Source organism: Patella vulgata, chromosome 4 (assembly GCF_932274485.2).
Source record: "Patella vulgata chromosome 4, xgPatVulg1.2, whole genome shotgun sequence".
Lineage (NCBI taxonomy): Eukaryota > Metazoa > Mollusca > Gastropoda > Patellidae > Patella > Patella vulgata.
The window spans coordinates 56,067,861-56,092,623 of NC_065882.2; the positions used below are offsets into that span (position 1 = coordinate 56,067,861).

A 24,763-nucleotide genomic window follows, 5' to 3' on the forward strand; every position below is an offset into this window, starting at 1 on the left:
TGCAAAAATTGCCTTTAAACTAGTAAAGTCCTAAAATAATTTCCTTCAAATTGTCTTTTTTAATATAATATTTTTTAAAGGTGATGAATATAAAAGCTTAGTAGAAAAATATGGACACATTCGAGAAGATTATGAAAAGAAAATGACTGGATCTTGCCATGTATGTTTTTTCATTGAATTATTATTTGATCATTCTTTACATATTATGGACCAGGGTTCTTAATCCATTTTGAAACAAACCGGCCAGTATTGTGTCAAATGAGGTTCAAATAGGAACTGGGTTTTAAAATTTTAAGCTTCTCCATTCCCTTTATTATAACCAGACTTCAACAAAAATAATTCTTGGTAATTTATTATGAGGAACATCGTATTCTACTACATGTAATTACCACAAAAAATAACGACAAACAGCTACACTGTTTGGAAAATTTTTCATATTTAATTCACGTACCGGCTTGAAATTCATGTCAGTAATATTCCTGAATAAATTACGGTATTCAGTTTTTTTCGATGGATATAAGCTGATATGGCACCATGGTATTTCATCATAACACAATTTGTAGGTTTTTTTCTATCATGTTTTTATTCATTCGACCATGATAGACACACAGCACAGTGATCACGTGACAACCATAATTGAAATGGCTTAAAACGCTAATTAAAACTAGCATCGCTGGGTTATTGACCTAATTCCAAGTGATGTGACGCGTCATCGACATTGGAGATTCATAATATATTATCAATGACGGTTTCTCGGTGTATTCGGTGTTCTATCCGAGGATTATATTAAACTGGTTAGTGAAACCATTAAATTATTTTAATATCTACCTGTACACATGGAATTTATACGGTGCGTTAAGGGCGCACGATAGGTGCACAATCCATGCCGAGATTGTCTTCCTTCGATTGTCACATGGCTTATTTCCTCAATGGCAACTCACTGGACCTGTTATGAATAATCAGCAAGCTTGTTTTCTTTTTTCACCGGAATATCAAAATTACCGCGATGCTAAGTACTCGGATTATGAACCACATGGCTTATTCTCACTATTCTTATTGTAGCCGACAAGCAATTTGATTGACTACTTAATAAACAAATAATGATTAACCCGTTGTAATTTTTCCGAAATTAGATTGATTTACGACATAGTGGCCAATTTATTGTTTTACCAACCGGCTTGATTGAACTTCAAGCAGCTAAAGCCGACAAAAAACAGCCAATTAAGATCCCTGTTATGGACCCAGTAAGCCTGACAGATATTTCCATCAGTCCATATCTAAATTAGGACCACTGACTTGAAGAACAGAAAAATAGTTGTTGCCAACTAAAATAATTCCCAGTTCACTCCTTTGATTTTTATCATCTATTGGTTTTATTTCATGCCATACAGGTTGTTTTCTTGGACTCGTTTCAGCATTTTCAAGAAGCAGAAGAAGAGCATATATGTCAAATGAAAGATTTTATTGATACTTATACCAAATCCTGGGAAAATCAGCATGTTTTATTGGGACAGGTATAATCTTTTAATCACTTGTGTAAAGAAGGAATAAAAAATACCATTCTACATGATTTATAGATAAATACTAGTATATTAGATTAAAAATCAATGTCTTAGTTGTCAATCTGATTGACCAGAAATTTTAAGTGATTCCTCACTAGATAACAGTCATGTGGCTTGATAAGTTTTCGCTTGGTTGAATTCATAATCCACTTATATTCACTGGAATTGTACCGTACTACAGAAACATTAATATTGTGGTTTTCATTATGATAACACAGAGAAACTTTGTACATGAATATTTTTATGTGCTCATGTTGATATATTGTCATATATCTTTTTCGACTCTTCAGATAATTACTTTTAGAGTTATTGCCCTTGAATTCTTTGAAAAATCTTGTAGACTCTTGCAATATTTATGTTTGTATTCAACAATTTCGGATAATTACTTTTAGAGTTATTGTCCTTGAACACTTTGTAAAAGCTTGTGTATATTCTAGATGCTTCAATTATCATTTGATTGCCTCTTAACTTAATACATGTGAAAATCTGTATGTTCTTGAGATGATCATGTATATTTTCAATGATTTCCTATAAAGACTTTGAGAGTTCCTGCCATTACCGACCCTCTCGGGGTTTGAGGAATATCAGATAGATTTGGAATTTATACACACAGTTCATGAGATGAAAAAGTCTGTTTGATTTCTTAAAACTTGAACAGCTTTAACTTATTATCTGATTACACATACATGTTTAGTAATTGGTAAAAGGAAGAACAAGAAGCATCTCGCCTATCAAATTTTACCTACAAAACAGAAATTGCGACAACCTTTATGGACTACTAGGACTACTACTGTTGTGGGCATATGTTTTATTGCCTGGCTTCAATATTTTGTATGATATTGGCTATGCATTGCTGTGTGTGAAATAGCTTTATTTAACATCTGCTTCCACCAAAGTGATATCACAGACAAAAGACTGTAAAGTTTTATAGACGTATTTTTATTTTGATAGGTTCACACAGAATTTAAACGAACTTGTGATGATTTAACAATTCAGAAATTATTTGCAAATTTTATTGAACATAAACAAACTGGTACAGAAAAACCAGGTAAGTAAATGAATTATAAATTTATAGGACACTCACATTGAAATTTGGTCTGATATTGCTGTCACCCCTGTATTTTGACGCATGCATCATGGACAGTTTTCTTTATAAACGTTGCTGATGAATGAGTTAATTATTGAGGAATATTATCGACATGAATTAAACAAATATACATGTATCAAATATGGAAAATATCTCGTAGGTAATTATTTGTATGGCGAATGATAACCATGTCACTATTTACCAAGAAAAGAACAGGATAAATGAATAATTGATAATTTTATTAGAGTCTCTAAAACCTGGAAATAAAATTGCAATTACTATTCAGGGCTTGCTATGTTCACTTATCTACTTGTGGGTAACAGCGAATTTTATATATAAGGCAACACAAATAAAATAACTTGTTTCTCGGGCACCGCCCGCACGCAAAATTGGTTGCGCGTGCAGTCTATTTATTAGTCTTGATGAAAAAAAATAAATATGTAACGCCCGCCCGCACATCGACAAGCAAGTCGTAAAAAAAATATCCCGCATGTACCTACATCCGCCATACATGTATATCTATTCAAATGTATTAAAACTGATTCAGATGAACATGCTGTCTTTTTTATCCGAACAATGGCGAAGTTTGGCAGATTTGCCTTTTTTATTGATATCGAAAGAACCTCCATTTTGTATCACGTGATATTAATTACCTCCCCTGATAAACTAGAATTTGATTCGTGTTAAAAGTCATTGGCGACAATATTTCAATCATTCGATCGTAATCGGCTCATTATTGCCGGCTTCAGTCGGTCCTTGTTTGGAAAATCCTATTGATAAAATAATGAACCGTAGAACAGGTTAATTAATTATAGCTAAGAATACGATACGATGACGATAGTCGTCATAATGCATACCTTAGAATCTGGGTCATTATTAGCACATTTACGGTAGTTTCGATAATCCGGAAAATAATAATTGGATTACCGATTTGATGGTTTTACTGACCAGTTGTTAGTTAGATTTAAATAGTCATTCAATATAAACACCGGATAGAACACCGAATATCCTGAGAAACACACCGAATATCCCAAGAAACAGTATTTCCGGCAATCTCCAATACCGATGACACGGTGTGACATGCATTGGTTGGAATTCGGTAAATAATTATAAATAAACCGGCGATACTAGATTTAGTTTTAAATACTGTTTACCATGATTATTATTTTTGATACACCTGGTGAAAGAGGCTTAGTTTTTAAAAATATTGTTGTCTTTATGGAGGGCTATTACATAGTCGTATATGGAATTTTATTTTAAACCAATTTCAATTATGTGAATTAAATATGGAAAATTATTTTCCTTTCAGTCAGTGTTCAGTCTCAGTGTTTTAGTAGACTTGATTTTGGGTTTATGTTTTAAGTATGTACAATAAAGTTGAATATAACGGAAAGCAAAAACGTAAACAAGTAATGACTTTCTCATTTAAAAAAAAAAAAAAAGAAAGACCGCCCTCCCGCCCCAACAATTTTCAGCAATAGCCAAATTTTATTTTGCACCATCAATGAGTAAAAAAAAAAAAAGAAACCACCCTCCCTCCCTACAGTTTCAGCTGTCAGTTGCCCGAGAAACAAGACATTTATTTTGTGTGGCCTAACTAATTATTTACAATTTTTCATGAGGTGTTATACAGTCAATGTTGAAAGTAATATTTTGCTTCTGAAAACTGCTATTTTCATTAAATAGTAATAAAGTAACAATTTTAAGATTATTTGTGAATTAATCAATGATTTATGAGGTTTTGTTTGTTATATTGGTTCCAACAATCCAGAAAGATTTTTTGATTACTATAAATTGCCGTTTTCATTAAAAAGTATAGACTTTAATGTTTGAATAGCTTGTAGTCCCAATATCTCCAGGGAAATGACGATGAAAATCAATATAACAAATTACTTGCCCATGAGAAATAAATTTCATCAATTCAAATTAAGATGAACTGTTTGTGAGATAGTGTGGTTAATTTCTTAATACCTCATCACTAATGTTTTTAGTTTGAGGCTCAAAGACTGCATTTATTTATCTAGAAATACATTTTATTACAACACAACATTGTCTGAAGTAAAAAAGAAATTATGTAAGGTTTTTAAGCAAAATTTAGTAATTTCTACAATGATTCTCCTGTCAATACTGATAGTCAAAAAGAAAGAGGTGTAATGTTTCATTTGTTCTGGGTAGCCTAAGTAAGACTGAAATATGTAACTAACAGTCAAAAAGAACTAGGTATATGTAAGTATATAAATGAAATATATACCAAGTTCTTATTAACTGAATCAGTATATTGCTGATTAACAAGAAAATCATTGTGTGCCTCCTATTCATGTAATACTTTTCAAATTTTGTGATTGTCTTTCTTAGAGATGTTGTGATTATTTTTGCGTAAGATTGAATAGGGTTTTTTTACTCGCAATCTTCATAAATTTTCTGTTATGAAAACCAGACTTCAAATTTATTAATTTATATGTATACAATGTGTTTATTTTTATATCAGGACCAATATTATTTGTGGAGCCAGATTTATCCAGTATAAATACATTACGACCTATGTCACCTGAACCAAATGAAAAGAAAGACAGTTTAACAGATAAACAAAGACAAGGTAGAGTTATTCGTAGATTATTTTAATATTCTTTTGTGTGAACTATTTTAATGTTTGACTTGCTTATGGAAAAGAAAAGGCACTAATCTTTTGAGGTATAACATTATACAATTCTTAATGCATTTTTATAGTGTAAATTGAACAAATTTATCCAATGAATTCTAATTTGATGGGGCTTCTAGTTAATGTTTTTTAAATGTTGCAGTATAGTATTTACCATTAATTTAGGGCTTTCGCTTCAAAGTTTTGTCTGTCGGTCATTTTCAATATCGCACGGATACTTAAATTCATTTTTCATGTTTTCATTTACACATGAATTCACATGCACATTTGTCATGATAATGTACAGTTTCTATTTTTGGAATAAAGAAATAAAATCCGAAAAGTAGTTCTTTGTACCCGATTGCCTTTATTTCTGAAGATCAAATTAATCTCTTTTATTCCATTTGTGACCATTGTAGAAGCTTTGTTTTTTAAAATTCCTTTGACACACAGACTTTGCCAAGGTGGTTAAATAAGAGATGACGAACAATAGATCTATTTGTGTCATTTGATAAGAATCTCGCTTAAAAATTAACTTTATTGCTCTACCATCCAATATTCATCAGTAATATATCACACAATATAATCCTCTATTGACAACTATGTATGCTATTCAGTAACACCAATCATGGTTTTCTATACATCATGTGCACTTCTGTACAGGTTGTTCAATTTTATAGTTACAAGTATGTTATGGAGATTGACCGTGGCATGTTTGAAAATTGGGTTTTGAGGAATACTTGGCTAGTTTAAATGCGTTTATATTGATCAAGGTGTCCCGTGAAAATTATGTTCATTTTGAAACTATCAAGACTGTCATCATATATGAAGGAGTTGGAACCCATGGATTAACTGCTATGTTTTTTTTTTGTTAGCACATATTTGGTAATAATCAAAACTTTAGCACTTATAATGGGAAAACATCATTACATTTATTCAACTAAAAATCTCTTATTTTAATTTCACAAATGTCAAAATTGGGAATTGTGATATGAGACGTTTCCTTTGTCTGTAAATGAATTCAGTTCCCAAATTACAAAATTCTCAATAATTATGAACAGATGGGGAGATATCTCTGTGTCAATTCCTAATTAACAAATCCCTACAATATCTGAGCATGCATTCCTGTTTACCTGAGCACATTCTGATGTTCCTTTACAGAGGCAGCCTTGTTTACTGGTAAAGTATTTTTATTATATGATGTAGGACCTTGTCACTAATTCTGTTGGATCTTTTCAGTTTCATTGCACATTAAGTTTTAGTTTGTTCAGTTCATATGCATCTAATGTTGTTGCGTCATGATGTAGTTTATGGAAATTTTATCTGTTCATTGTGATGAAATTGGTAATTAGACATTTGTTGTCTTGACTTGCTACCCTCGATAAACATTGACATCTGATGATTGTTAAACAAAATTGTCAGCAACCAAAACTTGTTTCTTGAGTGGCAATGTTTTCCTAATTGGAAAATAATTTTAAAAATTCAATTATCAGCTGAATTCTTGAGTCATGAGATGCATGTGGATTCAAAAGGTAAATAAAGAAGAAAACCGTAGGCTTGTCTTTTCAAATATGAATTATTGTTTGCAAACAGATTAATTTTGTTGATTAAAGATAACCTGGTTTATGATGTAAATGATATTTGCCAAAATAAAAAGAGGAAAAGATACAAAATCTGATAGATACCTACCCCATACCCCCCCCCCCCCCATGATGTGATTTCCTCATTGTTATTCCTGTTGTTTTGAATAACTGTATAATGATGTAATTATATATATGTGATATATATTAAATAGTAGTCAAGGTTATAGTCTATTCTGTACATATTCCTTGGGACAGCTTTATATCTCATTTATATTGCAACCTAACAATATTCATTAAATTTTATATCATTTCATGTATTCATCTTTGATATTAATATCACACTTTATCTGTTATGCAGTTGGGGATCTTTTCAGCTATGTAGCAGAGACAAAATAACAATAATAATAATAATTTGTAGTTGAATCATTATCTTATATTCTACTACTAGATGCCTCTCGCATGTAAGAATTTATCATGTCAAATGCACTGCACAGGTGAGAGGTTCAATTCTTGCGCCTCTGTTTTCCAGACTCGAGTGGTAGTCCGAGCCCAGTGATGTCGGATCAACCCGGCCCACTAAGTCGAAGTGTCAAACTACGAGTATCTCGGACATGTAAATAATCCTCATCATCTAGCTATATATATCTTGTTGGAAATATGGGCTTGTTGCACTTTTTCCTGTTTTTGCATGTTTTTCTGGAATAATAAAACAATTTTGATCAGTAAATTTTGAAGCAAGATTCTCCATAAAAATAAACATCAATTTATGATTATTAATTTATTATTCAGTTACAAAAAAAAAAAAAAAAATAGTTTTCAATATTTCTGAAAATTGTTTGTTTTTACAGATCAATCTTGTTTTGTAATATTCATCCTATAACCGTACATATATATGTAATTTAGAGCTCTTTTAGAACATATGTTACATATACATACCTATTTTAGAATGTTGCACCTGGTTACATCAGTGTTGTTTTATTCATTTAATATTATTTTGTTAATCACTTTGGTTACTAATCATTCATATACATGTACATATAGATTCAATTTAAGAAAACATGAAGTTTTAAATAAAAAAAGTCCATCTTGAAGAAAATTATCATGTAGAAAATTTGTTAATACTGTATTACAGTAACATAATGATCAGTTTAATGTATGCTACTATCATTTATAGTATTCTATAAAGACTGCTTCAATTGCAAACAGGCATTTTTGATATAGAAAATAACCTGATTCAGTATCTATTATTGTTGAATTCAGTTTCAATCACATCTTAATTCATACTACAACATGAGAAAGATTATAACCTGTGATTAACATTGAATAAGGCAACATTGGCAGATTATGTATATATTCATTTTAAATTAATCTCATTTTTTTTGCACATTTCGTATGTTTTTTTTTGTTTTACTAACAACTTCTATTTTTTCAGACCATTTTTTTTTTCAGAATTTCGAGCTTTCTTTGGCTGCTTTGCTTTTGTATTTCATGTATTTTGAAAAAGCCAAAACTTTCTAAAACATGTAGTAACCCCTTAGTAAAACTTATGCAGAAATTCTCTATTGAATTTATAAACAATATTTTTTTGAGAACATTATTGACCTTGAGCTGGCCCCAAATTATCTATTTTATCTTTTATTGCCAACAGAAAGTTCATCTGTTGTTAAATTTGAAAAAAAATATCAGTAAACTAATATTCATCAATTTATCTGATTCCATTCTTTATTTTAATATGTCCCAAAAGAAAATAATTATTCCTACAGGCTGTAATAAAATTAAATCAAATCAAAATTTTCAATAAACTTTGTGTCATTTCGATTTACTTTGTTATAATATTACTTTGTAAATAAAAAGATGGACATGATTATTGTACAATATACTAGAAAGCTTCTCAAACTGTTTGCATTCTATTGGGAATATTTCTTGAATATTGTATGTTGTTAAGAATTATTTTGTGATTATGGTTAGAGATACTCTGTGCTTTCTATCTTAGAATTATATTCTTTATAGACTTGTAGAATTGACATTAATTGTTTGTGGTGGTGTGAATACTTATTACATGGTGTGTAGACTTAGTAGAGTGTTCTAATGCCTATTCTATCTAAATGTGTGTAAAACAATGTGCACACTTACTAGAATTAATACATGTTGTCATTTGGTTGTGGAATCTTATCATTTTATATCTGCGTACTCCTTTTGTTAAAAAAAAAAAGAAAGAAAATTATAAAGTAATCCTTTAGTTTATAACAATAAATAAATTTTTAATTATTTACTAACTTTTCGAGCTAAAAAAATAATTTCTTAGCTGCAAATAGCAAAAGCTTAGTGTTTTTGTGCATTTTCTATGTTTTTGATTATAGTTGATTGTAAATTTTATGAACATTTCTGAAAACTTTGGACAAAGCCTAAAACTTAGTAATCCTTATAGATATTCCAAATGTCTTATATTTGTTTATATACCCATAAAAATCTATTAAAAGTATTAAAATGAAAAAAAATATTGATTAATTTAAATCTTATAAAAAATAATCCCCATTATTTGAATTGGCAAAGCAGATTTTAACCATTTGCATGGTACATATTATATACATATTTATATGGATGCTGCCATTACTAACATCGTTTTTACTGTCTTATTAAATTTAGAATGGTATATATGTATTGCTAAAATCTTTAGTATTTATCCTTTGTCTATTTTTAAAAAGGGTTTTTAAAGAAAAATCGCAAAGAAAAAACAAAGAAAAAGAAGAAAAAAGAAAAAGATGATAAGGACAATGAATCTATGTAGGTGTTTCAAATTTGTGAAGCTGTTAAAAAAGATATTTTATAAATGAGATCATATTTATGCTATTGTTACCACTACTTTATATGACATATACACAATTTTAAGAGGTTGATTACCAAATAAACTTAAACATCTCTTTATGCCCATAAAGTCAGAATCTAGTATATTGTTTCGTAGACTTTTAACCCCTTCATGAAGAAACATAGTCAAACTCTTAGTTGAAATGATAAATTGTTTATTTGTGTAACTGACAATGGAATATTGTTATGTACCACAAATCTTTTTTTCATTTGGAAACTTAACCTGTTTTTGATATGCCCACATTTTTTTTTTCCAGAGATAATGACCACCCTGACAATGTAAGTTTATTTTATACAGTAATGGTTTTTTTTACTTTTATGACATTAATAATTTAATTGTAGAATTAAGATTGAATTTTGGATATGAGGAAGACATGTCTACGCACTCAACTGAAATATTACTGTACACAATTGTATGGCTAGATATATGTGATAGAAATGTTACAGAGAATTAACATGGTAATAAACTTTGTAAGTTAATTGCAACAGTGGACATGGTAACCTAGTGCTGGGCTACTGCCCCTCTTATCCAGAATATACTGTGTTTGAGTTTGAATCCCAACATGGACTGAGAAGAACTGTGAGGATTTGTAAGCCTGGTGAACTTGTCAGGAGGGGGTGGGGTTATTGCAGAGCTGACAATGAAAATGAGCCTAGTCAGTAGGATATTAAGAAAAACCAAGGTCCACTCATGTATGCCTTAGCATGCACGTAAAAGAAGCCTTGGCAAGTTGAATTTGAAGTAGAGTAGACAGAAACGCTATGTCCAACTAAAATTTTCATCCTCACAATATAATTTATTTAAAATTCTATTTTTTTATACCAACTGGGATAATGAGAGTAACAATAGAATTAATAAATATCATATTTTTGTCTCAAAATATAGCCTACACCACAAGTAGATGAAGAAGGGTATAACATCAGACCAGAGGGAACAATTGATCGTATCCTTTTAACTTTTCTGTATTCTCTCAAGGAATTGTGGTTACCACACCTGTCTATCCATCCATTGTTTCATCCTTGGTCCGCCAATTGCTTTTGGATACATAGGGGATAATGTTACCAGACGATTGATGATAATAAAGTTAATATTCGATTGCCTTTAAGTTTAGACAGTGTTTTGTATTTTGTAATGCTCCCTTTGTTTGCAAACATCAAGTGACCACCTCACCCTACATTTTAAATGGTGCATTTAATTTTATTAAAAAATAAGACCAGTTTTCATTTCATTTCTTTCCATGTCGTCTTTGTGGTAAAAATGAATTTTAGACTTGAAAATATTAGTCAAATCTCATTTCATTTACTGAATTAGAAAATACATGATTTGGGTGTTGTTTTAAAGTCCAAAACTGTCATTTGTGCACCTCTGCATCTTGTACTTTGGAAAATATAGTTGTCTTGAGTAACTATCAGTCTTACCTTCTTAACTTTATTGAAAATATGGTAGTTTTGACTAACCATCTCTCTTACCTTCTTCACTATAGATAAAATATGCCTATCCCAAATTTTTTCCATTTTGCTAATAAATAATAAAACCAAATATTAATTACTTATGTTGAAGTGTTGTAGAGAAGTGTTAGGGTTAATAACCCAGCCTTTGTTATAATTTATGTTATAAACTTAAAGATGCATTGTGCAAGTGCTATATCTGTCTATTGTCGTTCTTTAGGCCGTAAATGTTGTATAAATTATTAATTAGACATATGAAGAGCCCCAGGGAAGAACGATCTAAGTCACCTTTTCAACAAACCCCAGTTAATAGCGCCATCTGGTAGCAAATTGTATAAGCTTTCTGTGGAAAGATCAATTTCACGTAAAAACGATCGGAGTCACATCGAACCAAGGCCCTTCTGAAATGGCCTCACGGACAAATACAAGTCAATCGTACCCTTTATTTGACCTTAATTTAGCTGAAAAGTGGAAGTCAGTTGTTGTACTGGTAATAATCATTTTAAAGTTGTTATTAAACCCACTCGTTGTTCTGTTCGCGTCAACCATTCTCGCCCAAAAGTCTGTTTTGCCTTTTATGTGACTTAGATCGATCTTCCCTTGGACTCTTCATATATTAACTTGTCAGATCATAATCAACTCTTGATCCTTGAGATTTTCAACAGATTTAAACATGATTGGCGGTTAATGATTTGATTAAAAAATGGATAATCTAGCCTTTGTTTACTATTATAATAACAATGACAATCGAGACTCCGCTATTCTCTAAACAGCCCTAACATCTCTCAGATGGAAGTAATTTGATATTCCCTGATATTGACTGGAATTGTGCTAGAACTGTCAGCTCTTTATCTAAATCTTTCATAATGCATCTTTAACTAGTGTAGATAATGGAGATAAAAATAGTTGGTACTCCAGTGATAGTGATACAGATTCAGGTATGTATATAGATCTAATATTCATAATGACTTTGAGAAGCCGAAATTAAAAGTGTCTATGTAAATTAAATGTCAAAATGTGACAATTTGTCCTATTTAAACATAGAACATGATAATGTATCGTTTGTCATGTGTCTAAATGTGACAATCCTATTTATCATGCGACAAAACTTGACAATGTATCCTATTGACCATACATTAAAATTTGACAATGTATCCTAATTTAATGGTTGTTATACCCATTTACAGGGTTTCATTCTTTAATTGTATGTGTGAATTAGTAATCAAGACAATCACTTTACACTATAGAGAGAGAGGGTTTAACGTCCACTCGACACAAACTAGGTCATTTCAGGACTAACATATGGTTTAATTTTATTTCAATAATTCGCTTGCATGTAGGGGTCTTTGGCAGTGGAAGGAAAACGGAGGACTCAGAGAAAACCCACGAGGTTGGACAGGCAGCCCTACTCCTTGTCACGAACAACCAGGGATTTGAAACCACACCAGTTGACTCAATGACAAACCTTATGATACAGCGCGCACATGCTATCCATTCGGCCATCCAACCCCCCACTTTACACTATAACTTGGCTAGTATGAATATGCGAGCACCTACACAAAAAAAGTATTGGGGAATGCACCACACACAATTACACAAAACAAATCTACAGCCAAGACACAATATGTAGAAATCACAAACGTACATATCAGATTAAGTGAATGGATCATTGGGCTAGCCATAAGCGTCCACTGTGCTGTACAGTCCCGGGTCTGTAGTGATACAGACTTCACTCAAAAATGAAAACTATTTTTTTTTTAGACGGGGATGAATCAAAGAAAAAGATAAAAGTAGAGATTCGACCTTTAAGTCCAAATGGTGCTACACCTATTATTGGTACTGTGGAAGATATCAAGGCTTCCGTAGAAGGTTTAAGATTATCACCTACAGCCATTGTAAGTAAACTTTTACCCAAATATATATTGTACATATATTGGTATGTATTGTCTTTTGGAGGCAGCGTCTTAAAGTCGTTTCAAGGTACAGTCGACTGTCACTTTCGACATGAATATTACTGCATTCTGTGAAATTTGTTATCATTTTCATGTCCCGATTTATTTCCTTATATTACTTACACCAAAAAAGTTTTGAGTAGCCTAGATACTGAATGTTCCGAATTATGACATCAATCAGCAGTCCCGAAACACGATTTGTGTTCAATTAACATTGGATAATCTGGCCTTCAATCAGTGGGTGTTAACCGGCAAGCAATCACCAATCAATTATCTGTGAGCAAAAAACATTTGTCAGTCTTTGTTGATTACCTTGATAATTTTATAATCTCTTGTAAGAGAGTGCTTGGTATTTGATTTGAGTTTCTCACGTCAAATACAGTGACATATATAAATTGCTGAGATGAAGAATCACTATCATTATAATATCGTGTTCATAATGTGTGATCGTACTGGGTATTCGAGGGTGCATTATAATAATACTTCCAGTATTCAAAGGTACAATAATACTTCTGGTATAATACTTTCGGTATTGAGGCAATTGAGTATTCCGACATGCTGTGTAATCTGGCATATTGTGTCTATGAAGATTGCTATTCATATAAATTATTAGTTATCTTAACAAGACCATAATCAAGTCTCAATGCCATCAGATGACTGCGATATAAGTAGATTTAAATATGTTTTGTGGTCAATGCGGTTACCATGAAATTGGGTAATCGAGACTTTGTTCATTATCATAACAACGGTAGTAATGACAATCAAGGCTAGACTATAATTCTGTCGCAGATATCTTGGCTCAGCGTGAAGTTATTTGACTACAATTTTCAGCATATTCTCTTTTCATTATCTATTTTTTAGCTATTATTGCAAGAACTGTCAGCTCTTTATCTGATCTTACCTAATGCCGCTTTAACCTTTTAGAAAAACTTAGTTGCTAAATTTCTTGAATTTTGTAGACTTTAAATTTATACACAGTGTAAATGTTTATATAATGAAGATTACTGATAATTACTTTAAATTTATGCACAGTGTTTCTGTTTAATTTTCAACCTGATCATTCGAACAGTTAATGTTATCATTTGATTATCATGCATATTTTGTTTATAATAGTTCTAGGAAGAACTAGAAGCCTTTCATTGACAAGATTTCATTGTTGATTTTCTTTAAACTTGTCCTGCCGGATTTATTGGAAATTATTTTAGAGCTAGAATGTATGATTTTGCTGTCAGTGGGCCTAGCAAGCCCTCATCTGTGGTGGATGTCATTTTGATGAGCACCAATAGAACATTAAGTTTTGTTCTGATATAAAAGAAATCATTGTGACTTAGAATATTATGACTATGCAACTTGAAAGCAATAAAGTGATTGTGACCAGAGAACAGTAATTTTATTGTATTTTAAATACTAGTATCATACTCAGCATTGTTTATTACAGAGACGAAGAAGTCAAACCCCAATAGATAAGAAAATGAAGAGATCACAATCTGAATCTGATACTTTAGAGTAAGTTTTATTATCTGTTCTACCTATTTTAATATTGGGTTTAGTAATTCACAATTTTTTGATCCATCACTTAAAAACAATAACAAACTAATAATAAAACCCTAGTTTGACTAATTTTAACATTTTATCTAAATATATTTTTTGTGCTCATGTGTTGTCACTGTTTTATTTTTTAAAAAAACTCAATTGCTCTAGAAGTGTTGTAGAGAAATGCTGTGTTCAATTTCACATTTATTAATATTATTTGCTTTATCTATGTATAGTTTTAAAGCTAAATACTTGTGGGTATTATTTGACATATTTTATAAAATAGATTTTATAGAATTCAATTTAAAAATACATATATAATAGATTACAATTTTATTATTATAATCAGTACTTACATGTATGTTAATTATAGATCCCACATCCTTATAGTTTTTCAAACCCAATCTTCCTGTGTTCTCTCACCAGCTTTTTGTTTTATTTAACTATTATTCTTCACCCGTGTATCTTATATAATTTATAAATATTAAAGCTATATTAATACAAAGAACAATTTATTTTGAAATCAAAAATATCAATGAAAATAAAAGTTCACAGGTAATTGGACAACTTAGAAAAAAATACAAGTTTTTAAACTTTTAAATATATATTTACATCAATTCAAAACTGAAAATGGTTCAGTATTTTTTTTTTCTCAAATGAAAAGCAATGTGCTTTCTTTTATTTCCAACCCCTCAGCTTATATACAACTGGCTATGATGTATATTTCTCCCTGTTTGTAAATTATTTTTAGTTGGTACTGGTAATATACCGGTAGATTAGATAGTTAGTATATTTGTTGTATGTTATGGTAAGAAAAAATATATTCCTCTAGGTGTAGGCTTAATATCATTGCATTAAGTAGGATTCCCCACAGTGTAAATAAAAATCTCTAATAATATTGATAATCATTGCACTGTATTCGTATAAGCTTATATGACAAGCTTATATAGATGAATATTACCTACAGCATATGAATACTGGAGCTTACATAATACAATTTGTCATTTAAGTTCAACTTTCTGGCCATGTGGGTACCCTACATAACGCTTATTGCTGTCATCCTTCCTTGCTGTAGCTTTCCTTATAAACTCTTTGTTTTTGGTTAAAAACCCCAGGTGTCTATTGTGTTCATTGTTAGTTAGTACTAGTAGATATTCAGAATAAGATTTAATATTATATCAATTTAATCAAATCTCAAAAATTTAATTTTAGTTATAATACAAAAATGTTTTTTATAGTTATAATACAAAAATACATTTCTAATGCCCAAAGGTTGATTTCATTATTTTTGCATTTTATTTGAATGCTTTGAATAGAAAGAAGAGTAAGAAATAACATGGCAGTATTTGATTATATTTTGTGTGAAACTTATACATAGAGAGAGAGAAATGGGGTTTAATTCGCTTGTGCATAGGGGTCTTTAGCAGAGGGAGGAAACCGAATGGCCTGGAGAAAACCCACGAGGTTGGACAAGCTACCCTACTCCTTGTCACGTACACCCGGGGAATCGAAACCACGCCAGTTGACTCAATGATAGACTTCATGATACAGCGCGCACACACTAACCATTCGGCCATCCAACCACCCTATGAAACTTATACATGTGTATGTAGAAAACAAATGAAGTTTAATATATATTAATTTCAAAAACGGAAATAAATTTGTATAGCATCTTGATCTGGATGATAGAAATTTATTTCTGTTTAAACAATTCAATATATCGGATAAATCTGTATTTAGAAACTTTGTCTACAGTTATAAATTGTTGACATACTAATTTACTATTGTTATTGACATACATGTATACGTAGATAAAAATCTTCATTTGTTTTCATAACTATTAATATATTGTCGATGTATAGTAATATAGATTTTTATTGGTGTTTCAGTTGTACAAAGCCTAGTCAAGATCTTTTAAATTTAGATTTTTTTGCCTCATCCAGTGCTTCCACACCAACTGGCAGCGGTTACAACTTACCATCACCTCTTTCCCCACTCACAGACTCTAATTTTATCAGCCCCACACAGAGTAGTATAACATCACCTACCTTATCATCAACTAGTAAGTAATATATTTTGATATTATGTAGTTTTTATATGCCCACATTTAATATTGACTTGTATTGTCTGGCCATGTGATCTTTTACCACTTAATATTTCATAGCTGACATATAGATTTTTGTAAAATTCAGAACATCGCTGTGTTTGCATTCCATTTTCAAACAGGTCAGAGTTTTTGACATATTTTTAAAAGCAGTATGGATTGGATTGTTCATTAGTGTATAAGTAAAAACCATATCAGAGTTTTCTTTCCAGTCACATTTTAGAGCTTGTGAACATGATACTTGACAAAGTTTCAATGAAATTTTCATACTCCCACGGTTTTCCTCTTTTATTATATAGGTAGTCTCAAATTACTCTGATGATTTTTTAGACACGTTTTTATTGCTTCTTTCAGTTAAGAGTGTAGTATTTTAAGACAATGATTATGTAATAATGAAAATGTTTTACTATATAATTTGTAGATTTTAGTAACATGTTTAATCAAAGTATTAGTGAAATGAACAACAGTGGCCCCCCACCTATACCTGGCAGAATAACACCTGGTTCTTCTAGTCAAGTTACATCACCTATAACTAACAACAGTTTTAATACAAGTTTTCCTACAGTAATCGCTAGACCACCTTCTAGAACAAAAAGTCTTTTACCAGTAAGTCATTTTGTATTGATCAAGAAAAATCGGGGTAATGAAAGTAACTAATAAGTGAATTGATAAGGGAAATATCACAGCCATAAGATCTATTGCATGTCTTGTCACTTGACTGTCATTAATGTTAGATATTTTTATACTCTAACAATATCTGTACTCTATAGTCTATACTTGCAGAATTGGCATAAAAAGTATTGCTATTTTGTTCAGTTGGAGCAGGTGCGCTTGAGGGGTTACGGTCAAAAGTCCTGGGGTCAAGTGGCAGGTCATAGCATTTGTAAACAAAGCCATGTTTAAGACAAAATATACATTTTACCTTTGGTACACGAATCATGTATTAATGCGTTTCAGCCCCATTTGTAACAAGGGACTCGAAGAACAAGGCTAGACATATTCTACAGGTCATATCAAACAGTGACTCCATATTCTTATCTGGAAAGCATGCGCAATAAATACTATCGGTGTAGACTTGAATAGCCAGACGTTAGAGATTGCCATTTGATTGAGACTTCTGGCGTATTTGTCGGCGAACATAACTGATTTGAAATTGAAGTAAAAACGGAAATGATTGAATATAAATCAGTTTATACACAGTCATATTACATTATTATATGCGACCCATTTGTGTCAATTTCTAGGTCCCAAATATTAGCGATTTATGTCCATTAGCGATTGTGGATAATATGTCACGGATTAGAAATACATTACATTAATTTGAACCAGGATGTTTTTGTGACAATAAGGATCATGTCTCATAATGGGTATATGTTATATATTTCTTATGTTTCTGTTTTCAGAATTCAAAACCAATGTTAAGTTCTCCGCTACCAGCACCTATGTCTCGGTCAGATAGTAGTGGTAGTGTAACATTTAATACTACCTCCACACCTGTTGGTTCATCACGAGGCCCCAGTCCTTTAACATTAGGAATGTCTGATACTATTCCTATAGCTATAGCATTAACAGAAACAATTAATGCCTTCTTTAAAGGTCATGATGCTACTAAGTAAGTATTAAACAATGCATTGCCATCTATCTGAATATATAATGAATAAATAAAAGGCAAAGAAGTGAATATTATTAACATTGATCATAGTTATTTTATCAGTTGAGGGAACCTGCAATGGTATATCCTATGCTCTAATCCCGGAGTGGGATGATGTTTGAGGCAGCAATTGTGGGGATGACAAGGAAAGTATTGCCCTAACTTTGGTTATGGTGAAAAACTGAGGTCCACCCTTGAATGCACTGGAATGTACGTAAAATAACCATTGACCGGTGCAAATCAATTAATTGTCAAAAATGTCACTGTCCTTGCAAAATTCTCCTCCCAAGCATGCATAAGATAACATATACACGTATGTTAGTCCGAAAATGATCAAATTATTGTGTTAGTAAGACATTACTCCATTCCTACTATATTGTCAATTGAGTGCACACAGAAAAGTGGAAAATCTGTACTGCCTGAATTTGAACCATCGTAAATTTTAAGTGGATTTCTTCAATTATGAACAAACTACTTAACTTTGGTTATTATAAACTTACCTGTGTGTTTGAACTAAAGGTTTACAGATGCCTGTAGGGTCTAATTGAAAGGGTATGTGGGTGTGGGTTTATATTCTAGTGGAAAAAATCACGTGGTTTCAATGCAATTTACAAAACTATGGACAGATTTGGTCTCCATTATTTCATAACCATATTGCTCAACCAATGTCAAACATATCTCTTTGCTCATCAGACTATTCACTCCACCCATAATTCTGGGTAAACACCCGCTCACCAACCCTTGCAGGCACCTGGGACTCCATTAACAATATAAATATTGGGCTTGTGTGCTTCTCACATGTGGTCTTGAGCGTCATACAGCATCAGCAGTCAACACGCACCTGAAATACTGTTATCAATTGAGGATGTTTGACAGGAAGTGAGATAACTCTCTATTACCGTTAATGGATTTCCAAAATTCTGTATGTTCCCTTGTCCATTATGTTTTCAGCATTTTGGTTTAAATCGAAATTTAACCAATACCATATTCTTTGGCGAGGATGAATGCATTGAGTGTTTTCCCAATATTTAATTTTATGTCAACTTCACAATTGTTAGTTTAAATGTAGCATATCCTTGACAATTATCACAATTTTTATATGGCCCTAAATCGAGTTATTGCAAACATTTTGCTTGGAACTCTCTAGATTTGTGTTCCTGGGCCCTTATTCACGAAAACTTAAACTAAGATACAATCGAATTGCAGTATTTCTTAAAATTTCGATTGTATCTTAGTTTAAGTTTTCGTGAATAAGGGCCCAGGTGTTATAAGGTTTCCAAAAATGTATATGTACAGGGAATTTATAATTATGGGGTTGTGGTGTGATTTAAGTATTATTTACGATAAAAGATATTTGGTGATAAAGAATGTATTTACATTATGAACAATAAATATTGCACCATATCACAGTACGGTCAAAACTGTCGAATCTAGAGGTGATGGTGCACTTCTTACGAGGTCTTAAAGGTTTTTTTAGCATTATATATCCACCCAAAAGGCACTTTCAGGGCTGCCGCAACGCGCTTATAGATGTCATTGAAACGGTTATCATTGGATTCAAAGAATAATACCAAATTGACGATACACTAAAAAACTTGTAATTGCCTTCAGTTGATACTTTTCGTTGCCCAAACTCAAACGATTGAAATGATGGCGCTTTCTTTTGATTGCAATGCATAGTTGTCAAAATCTGTCAAAGTTAAACCACATCCGCAACAGCTTCACTGATTTTGTCGAACGCATGACGAAACACATGAACTCAGTCAAAAATACAAGTAAATATGTCAGATTTTCAAGAGAGAACTTTTTTATTCATTGGAATATTTAATTGTAGAATGGATTTTATTTAACGGGAGGTGATTTCAAACACATAGGTAAATTTATATTTGGCAAAGTTAAACATACATAATGCAAGAGCTAAATCTGCCTATTGCAGGTCTTTCTTTAGGCCTGAAATGTTATCTAAATCATTAATTAGACATGAATTAACTTATTCAGACCATAATCAACCCTCGATGGCAATGTTAGCCTGTGATATTTAGTGGATTAGGAACCGATTTGCTGCTGAACTTTTATTCATGATTTAATCATGAAATAGATAATCGAGACTATGTTTTTTATCGTGTTGATTTAAATAATGATGATCGAGGCTAAAATCTTAGATCATAGTGGGGATCAATTTTACTGAAATTTTTAGCAAATTCCCTTTGCATTATCTAGTTTTTAACTATTATAGCAATTGCTGCCAGCTCTTTATCTAATCTCCCATAATTTATCTTTATTCTTTAAGTAGTTTGTTTATAATCAAAGAAATCCGTTTAAACCAGTAGTGGTTTTATTTTACTTGTATTTTGTTGAAACTTGGTTAAATATTGTTTAGAAATTCTACACTTTTGTACATAATTTTAGGTTATATAGTTTGTATCATCACACTGGGCTTTTCAATAAAATAAGCACGTTATTTTCCTTTCAGATGTACAGTAAAAACAATGGGTACTGTTATGCTATCGTTTCCAGCTGGTATTGTTCGAGCGTTTACAGACAACCCTTCACCAGCCATGTTATCATTCCGTCTGAAGAATCACAGTCGTTTAGAAAATATAATAGTTAACTCACAACTACTCGTCAAGTAAGTAGAATATACTACAGTTAAATAACAGTTGATGAGCATTATAGGTTACGACATTGTTGATGACGTGTGGTACCATTAGATCAGAAGGCTGTCTTTGCAAAACACCCCCCAAAAGAAATGAATAAGAATTTGTAAGCCAAGTCAGTGCAGAACATTCGGATGTTAAACTTCATTTGATTTCATTTCCAAAAGGGAATTTTTTACTTTTGCTAATTGCTTAAACAGAATTATGTAAGATTAAAATCTGCCAATTGCAGGTCTTTTTTTAGGCCTTAAATGTTATATAAACTATTAATTAGACATTTATTATTATATTAACATGACAAGACTGTAATCACGTCTTGATACCATTGGATAGGTCCGATTTTAAGTAGATTAGAACAGTTCAGCCATTTAACATCTAAAAATGGTAAAGCGAGATTAAGCTTCGAACCACCAGTACGATGGTTACAATTAGTGCATACATCTGGTCAAATCTTCAAAGGCTAAGATCTTCGCTAAGAATAAAATAATATGAATGAAATTTTCAATATATTCATTTTGCATTGTCTATTTTTTAACCATTATAGCAAGAACGATCAGCTCTGAATCTTACATAATTTATCTTTAATAAAACCTCTGGAATGTCTTTTTGGATGACATATTTCATACTGCCAGAGCTATGTCACGTATTGCATCGAATGAAATTTTTCAAGAGATATGTTTAAGCATTATTGTAATTATTTCAGAGATGAGACACACACTGAAAATAATGGTTTACAGTATGTATTTGACATGGCTGCTTTAACAGACCATATCAAACAACAAGGGGAAAAAAATAAGATGGCTTCCTATTTTAACATTGATATTTTGAAATATCAGGTAAATTGGGGGTTTTCATTAGATTACTGGCCGTAGAATTTGATTTTCAAAAGGAGCCAAATAAATGTTAATGGTTCTGTCCCTGATATTACTGGAGACAGTAATGATATGGTCTATATACTATGTTTAAAAATATTGGACCGTAATCACTATCAGAATTACAATATATATTTCTGGAAATTCATTCTTCATTTGTTAAAATGACTTGATAATTGTGACAAACACCACCCACGACGAATATAGAGACATACAGCGATCCTGACACTTAACATAGCATGGAATTTGAGGAGCTATTGCTAACCTCATATGAAAAATGAAATTTGTGTCTCCTCCAAACGTCTTTTTATGCTAAGATGTACTTAATTACAAAATAACGACAGATTTTATAAATAAATAGTATTATATAGTTTCACCTTGAAATATTTGTCAATAATTCAAATTGTTTTTTTTGTTGTGGTATAAAATTAAAGTAAAATTGAGTTATTTGCAGTATGATTTTGTATAGTAATGATTGTATTAATGTTTTGTATTTGTTAGGTAAAGAATTCACCGGGTGTAGAAAGTACACCGATACCTCTAGTTGTATATTGGAAATGTAATGATAATCATACAGATTATCGTCTAGATTATAGATATAATCCCTCATCTATGTCCTCACCAGCTACACTTAAAAATATTACAGTAGTCGCTAGTATAGAAGGAGAAGTAGCAAAAATGCAGAGTATTCCCAATGGTGTCTGGTAAGTCATTTAAAACACACATGGGTAGTAATGATGATTGAGGCTAGGCCGAAAATTCAATCTCTAAATTCTCAGTTCAGAGTGGATCAATTTGACTGAAATTTTCAGCAAATAACCTTTACATTATCTATTATAGTGAGAACCGCCAGCTCTTTATCTAATCTCCCATAATGTATCTTTATAAGGAAGGGCCCATTTTCAGAATGTATTTGTTGTTACTTAGTGTCCATTATAGTGAGAACCACCAGCTCTTTATCTAATCTCCCTAAATGTATCTTTAAGGAAGGGCCCATTTTCAGAATGTATTTGTCGTTACTTAGTCTTAGTGCCCATTTACCATACATATTGAAGTCTAAGTAAATTCTTGGATTATCTTCTTTTTCCGCCAACCGTAGGACGTTAAACCCCATGTAATTTCATTTCTTTTTCCACCGATTAATTGCAGAGTCTGTTGTACGTTTAAACCCCTCAGTGTTTACAAAACTGCTTAACCTTTCGATTAAGAAATAACAACCACTCCTTAGGCTTAAGTCAAGCTGGCTGACAATATACGCCACCGGGCTGACAGTTAGTGATACCCTGACATTTTTGCCAAGTGCTTGCCCTATGGTTTTTTTTCAGGGAATTCAGTATTTTTCTAGTAAGATTGTTTGTCTCAACTTTCCATATATACTCAATTTTCCATACTTTTATTGAAAATAACCACCCTATAAATAATTTCATGGGAATGCATTTTTAAGAAATGGGTATTGGTAATTAATTTCTTACAGATAATAACGGTAATTAATTGCATATGCACTAAAAATGTGAAAGTAGTTTTAATGATAATGCAATTATTTACATATGCACTAAAAATGTGAAAGTAATGGAATGATATTGTAATAATTATATATGCACTAAAAATATGAAAGTAATTGTAATGATACTGTAATGCATTACATATCCACTAAGAATGTGAAATTAATTGTAATAGTACTGTAATTAATTACATATTCACTAAAAATGTGGAACCATTTGTAATTAATTATACACATGTATATAATGTAATTACCCCAGGTCTGGCTCAAGGTGATTCTATGTTTAAACTTTTAACTATGAATTGGATTTTGACTTTCTAGGAATCAAGAGAACAAGCGTGCTACATGGAAGTTAAATGATATATCTGATGTTAGTGAACAAGCAAGTCAAGGTTGTATTAGAGCCAAGTTTGATATGAAATCTGGTGCAAGTACCCCATCTACTACAGCATTACAATTTATCTGTGAAGGAGCTACACTATCTGGTTTAGAGTTTGAACTAGTAGGTAGTGGATATAGATTATCCTTAACTAAGAAACGATTTGCATCGGGTAAGTCTTTATATTTTATCTAGGTATTTTAGTAGTGTTATTGCTTTTGTTTTGTGTTCCATAATTTATATTTTAAAGATTTTAAAGAGGCATTATAACAGTTCTCGCTATAATCGCTAAAAAATAGATAATGAAAACACAATATGCTGAAAATTTCAGTCAAATTGCTTCTCTCTGAACGGAGATATTAGCGATTCAATTTTAGGCTAGCCTTGATCAGCATTACTAACGTGGGTACGATAATAAACAATGTCTCGATTATCCATTTTTACGTTAAATTATCCATCACAAAACGTATTCAAATCCACTAAATATTTGCTCGCTAACAATGACATCGAGAGTTGATTATGGTCTGAATAAGTTAATTAATGTCTAATTAATAATTTAGATAACGTTTCAGGTGTAAAGAAAGACCTGCAATAGGCAGATTTAGCTCTTGCATAATGTATGTTTAATATATGACTAGGTTTATCATTGTGTAAACAGCCAAAAAGAATGCAGATCTTCCATTTACGCCAAGACGTCGTCAACTCAATGATCTAACAACTTGCATGAAATTGCGACCGAAATAAAGATAATATTAATTAATTTGAGTAAGGTGACTGTGCAGACAGATATTGTAGTAATATCTCCATTTAACTGGAAGTAGTGACAAATGTTGTGCATGAAGTGGGGTATGCTTTGTCTAAGTATCAGATACTTCTGCATTTTGAGGAGATCGAAAAATATAAAATATTTGTTATACATTTTTAATGGAT

General features: G+C 31.5%; 1 protein-coding gene across 7 annotated transcripts in view; it reads left to right on the plus strand.

Moving 5' to 3' along the window:
- LOC126817302 (F-BAR domain only protein 2) overlaps nt 1-24,763 on the plus strand; it is a 48,884-nt gene that overhangs the window by 19,596 nt on the left and 4,525 nt on the right. Inside the window, exons 8-27 of one of the 7 annotated variants that reach the window (XM_056100623.1) lie at nt 81-160; nt 1,416-1,514; nt 2,514-2,610; nt 5,138-5,245; nt 6,449-6,466; nt 7,400-7,483; nt 9,576-9,654; nt 9,993-10,014; nt 10,622-10,679; nt 12,072-12,122; nt 12,946-13,079; nt 14,575-14,642; nt 14,906-14,923; nt 16,613-16,731; nt 17,195-17,379; nt 18,177-18,385; nt 20,898-21,053; nt 21,785-21,917; nt 22,455-22,657; nt 23,776-24,005. In XM_056100623.1, the coding sequence (XP_055956598.1) occupies nt 81-160; nt 1,416-1,514; nt 2,514-2,610; nt 5,138-5,245; nt 6,449-6,466; nt 7,400-7,483; nt 9,576-9,654; nt 9,993-10,014; nt 10,622-10,679; nt 12,072-12,122; nt 12,946-13,079; nt 14,575-14,642; nt 14,906-14,923; nt 16,613-16,731; nt 17,195-17,379; nt 18,177-18,385; nt 20,898-21,053; nt 21,785-21,917; nt 22,455-22,657; nt 23,776-24,005 (2,151 nt within the window). Of the gene's footprint in view, nt 1-80; nt 161-1,415; nt 1,515-2,513; nt 2,611-5,137; nt 5,246-6,448; nt 6,467-7,399; nt 7,484-9,575; nt 9,655-9,992; nt 10,015-10,621; nt 10,680-12,071; nt 12,123-12,945; nt 13,080-14,574; nt 14,643-14,905; nt 14,924-15,520; nt 16,732-17,194; nt 17,380-18,176; nt 18,386-20,897; nt 21,054-21,784; nt 21,918-22,454; nt 22,658-23,775; nt 24,006-24,763 lie in introns of those variants that run through there. The other 6 variants (XM_050544152.2, XM_050544155.2, XM_050544156.2 and 3 more) reach the window with 6 other exon arrangements.